This window comes from Wasmannia auropunctata, unplaced genomic scaffold (genome assembly GCF_000956235.1).
Source record: "Wasmannia auropunctata unplaced genomic scaffold, wasmannia.A_1.0 LD336088.1, whole genome shotgun sequence".
Classification (NCBI taxonomy): Eukaryota; Metazoa; Arthropoda; class Insecta; order Hymenoptera; family Formicidae; genus Wasmannia; species Wasmannia auropunctata.
In genome coordinates, this window is record NW_012026802.1 from 2,499,807 (window position 1) to 2,502,215 (window position 2,409).

The 2,409-nt window shown below is 40.6% G+C and overlaps 1 protein-coding gene across 1 annotated transcript; it reads right to left on the bottom strand.

Annotated features, from left to right (window-relative positions):
• Positions 1-2,401, bottom strand: LOC105448271. Its single transcript, XM_011686775.1, has 3 exons — positions 2,043-2,401; positions 650-1,771; positions 1-503 (listed from the first exon to the last, which is right to left on the bottom strand). Exons 1-2 carry the CDS (start codon positions 2,316-2,318, stop codon positions 656-658), a joined length of 1,392 nt encoding a protein of 463 aa, XP_011685077.1. The 5' UTR covers positions 2,319-2,401; the 3' UTR covers positions 1-503; positions 650-655.
• Between the last annotated feature and the right edge of the window lie 8 nt (positions 2,402-2,409).

Consider the following 2,409-nt stretch of genomic DNA (forward strand, 5'->3'; position numbering starts at 1 on the left):
TTAAAATGAAACACTTATATTTTTTCGAGTCGACCATCTATTTTGAGTCGAATCGCATTAAATATATCTGTTATACATATATACATACATGTGCAAAAAAACATCTGACACTGAATACGAATTCAGTATTTGATTTTATCGTTACGCCACGCGACGAGTGAATTAAAAGCACGGGAGAAGCATTTGTTCGTATAATGGAATTGCTCGCATATATATATCGTTGTAAAGATTGTATATTATCGAAAATTACATACTGCGTATGATCTCTTTTTTTTAATCTTTTTTTTTTACTGGCGTTGTCTCAACCAGAAATCTGACACGAGAGTCCGCTATTCCCATAAACTCTGATTAAATTCTCGGAAGCATTTTTCACATTTTATTCATGATTCCGCTGTTAGCCACTCTTTCAAACTTTTTACCTCATCACTTTATCACTATCATAATGTTTTATAGCATTTCCTGGCTCACTCTAACGGCGAATTTTTTTTCCGTAGCTTATCATTCTGAAATTATTTTAAATGGAATAAATTGTTAAATGAATAAAGTTATTAGCAATGAATGGCCGCAGCGTAATATTAACTTCAAATGTTTAATTAAACAAAGAGTATATATCTTTATACGATTGATTGAATAGAATAATGATAATTACGTGTGCTTAATCTGCGCAATAACAATTTCCTTTTCTAATTGGTTCTACGCCAGTCTTCTCTAATTTGAAGCAAAAGCAACTCGGGGATAACGGCTCCACAGTCAATTTTTCCGAGTCCTCTAAAATTGATTGCAAATCGTTTTTCCTTTTGTGTTCACCGGGATTTGTCTTTCGCTTAGGTATTTTGGCCAAGCAAGCCTGGTCCCTTTTTTCGATCACCCTTTTTCGAGGCACCGTACGGCACGATTTGCCGGTCAGTGACGTGCAGTCGCAGCTATCCTGATCGCGAGAAATCTTCTTAATGATCTTCTCGAGGTGATCTCTCTCGCGCGGCATCTTGCTCTGGATTTTAATCTTGCAATCGGGGCACAATCTATCATGTGGTATTGGATGATCGATTTTAGGGCGAATAAACATACGCTTGAACGCAATCACCGCCGGGGGCGTTGCAGTTTTCGCATCAATCTGCGGTTGAACCTCTAATCTAAGTCCCGTCGACGGCGCAGGCGGAGTCGGAGTCGAAGTTCTGCCGCATAGGCAACAGTTACAGGCCACCCTGCCCACTTCCTCGGATTTCCCGCCATAATTAATCGTCCTGATCTCACGTTCTATGTCCGGTCGCGCTAGCCCGGCAGCGGCGATCTTTATAGATCGTAAAAGTTCATCCGTGGGCACTCTCGCACGTTCTCTTTCATCTCTTACAACTCGGTCGTGGCTAACGTGGCTTGTTTTATCCGTCTGTGATCCGGTGCTGGCGGTCGTGACGGTCGATTGGTCCTTTAAGCGTTTGTGCCAGAGCATTTTTCGGCCGGTTATTTCAGGACGGTCGCCGGCGATTTCAGTCCTCGATGCTTTTAGCTCGGCTGGTTTTAAATATTCACTACTAATAATTCGTATCGGCGGCATACGGGGCGGTTCAGTGGTCGAAACTGCCTGCGTGGTTATTTGTATAACTTCGGTCTGGATGGCCTCGGTTTGTACGACTTCGGTTTGCACGATCTCGTTTTGCACGATTTTTGTTTGCACCACCTCGCTTTGTATGACTTCGGCTTGTACGATTTCAGTTTGAAGGACATTAGTTTGCGGAATCTCGAACGGCCTCGCCATCTCGATCGGTGGTCGCTGCAAGCGGAGGAGTCGTGCATTCAGAATGGATCAACCGCTATTAATACATGTGCTCAGAACGAGGAAACAACGATAATTAATAGAGCATTACTGAAAGCCGCATTATTGTTTTTCGAAAAGGTATTAAAATTTGTCGAGAGAAACCTTGTTAATTATTAAAGTTATAACTGTTAAATTAAGAATTGTTAATTATTAAAGTTAATTATTAAATTATTAACTCCGTTAATGAGAATGGAAATTTTAAAATATAGATATAACGTTTACTAACCAAATAACATTCCACACATGGCGGTTTCGGCAATAATTCTTTCTGCTTGAGCTTCGCTATGATCAGATACGGCTGCACCACTAATTCTGCAGGATCGAGTGATATCACTGGTATTTCGGTCGATTTTATCTCAGCAATTGGAATTTTTAATTCTATCTGGACCATTTCTGGCTTTTTCTCTTCTACTGGCACTTCCTTTTTGTCTTTTACTATCACTTCCTTGGGCGGCGCGACTTCCGCCAGTATTTCCGTTTTCTTTACTTCTTTTTCTTCCATCTTTTCAGGTAATTCAACAGACGGTGTAACTTCTTCCGGCAGTGTAACTTCTTTTATTTCTTTGTCTTTCTCCTTTTTAATTTCTACTTCG

Bases quoted from the DNA above. Each gene is read 5' to 3' on its own strand.
- LOC105448271 (XM_011686775.1), bottom strand. From the start codon at position 2,318: ATGGAAGAAAAAGAAGTAAAGAAAACGGAAATACTGGCGGAAGTCGCG. The intron at 1,772-2,042 runs GTTAGTAAACGT...CTCCGCTTGCAG, and splicing joins CATGTGTGGAATGTTATTTG to CGACCACCGATCGAGATGGC.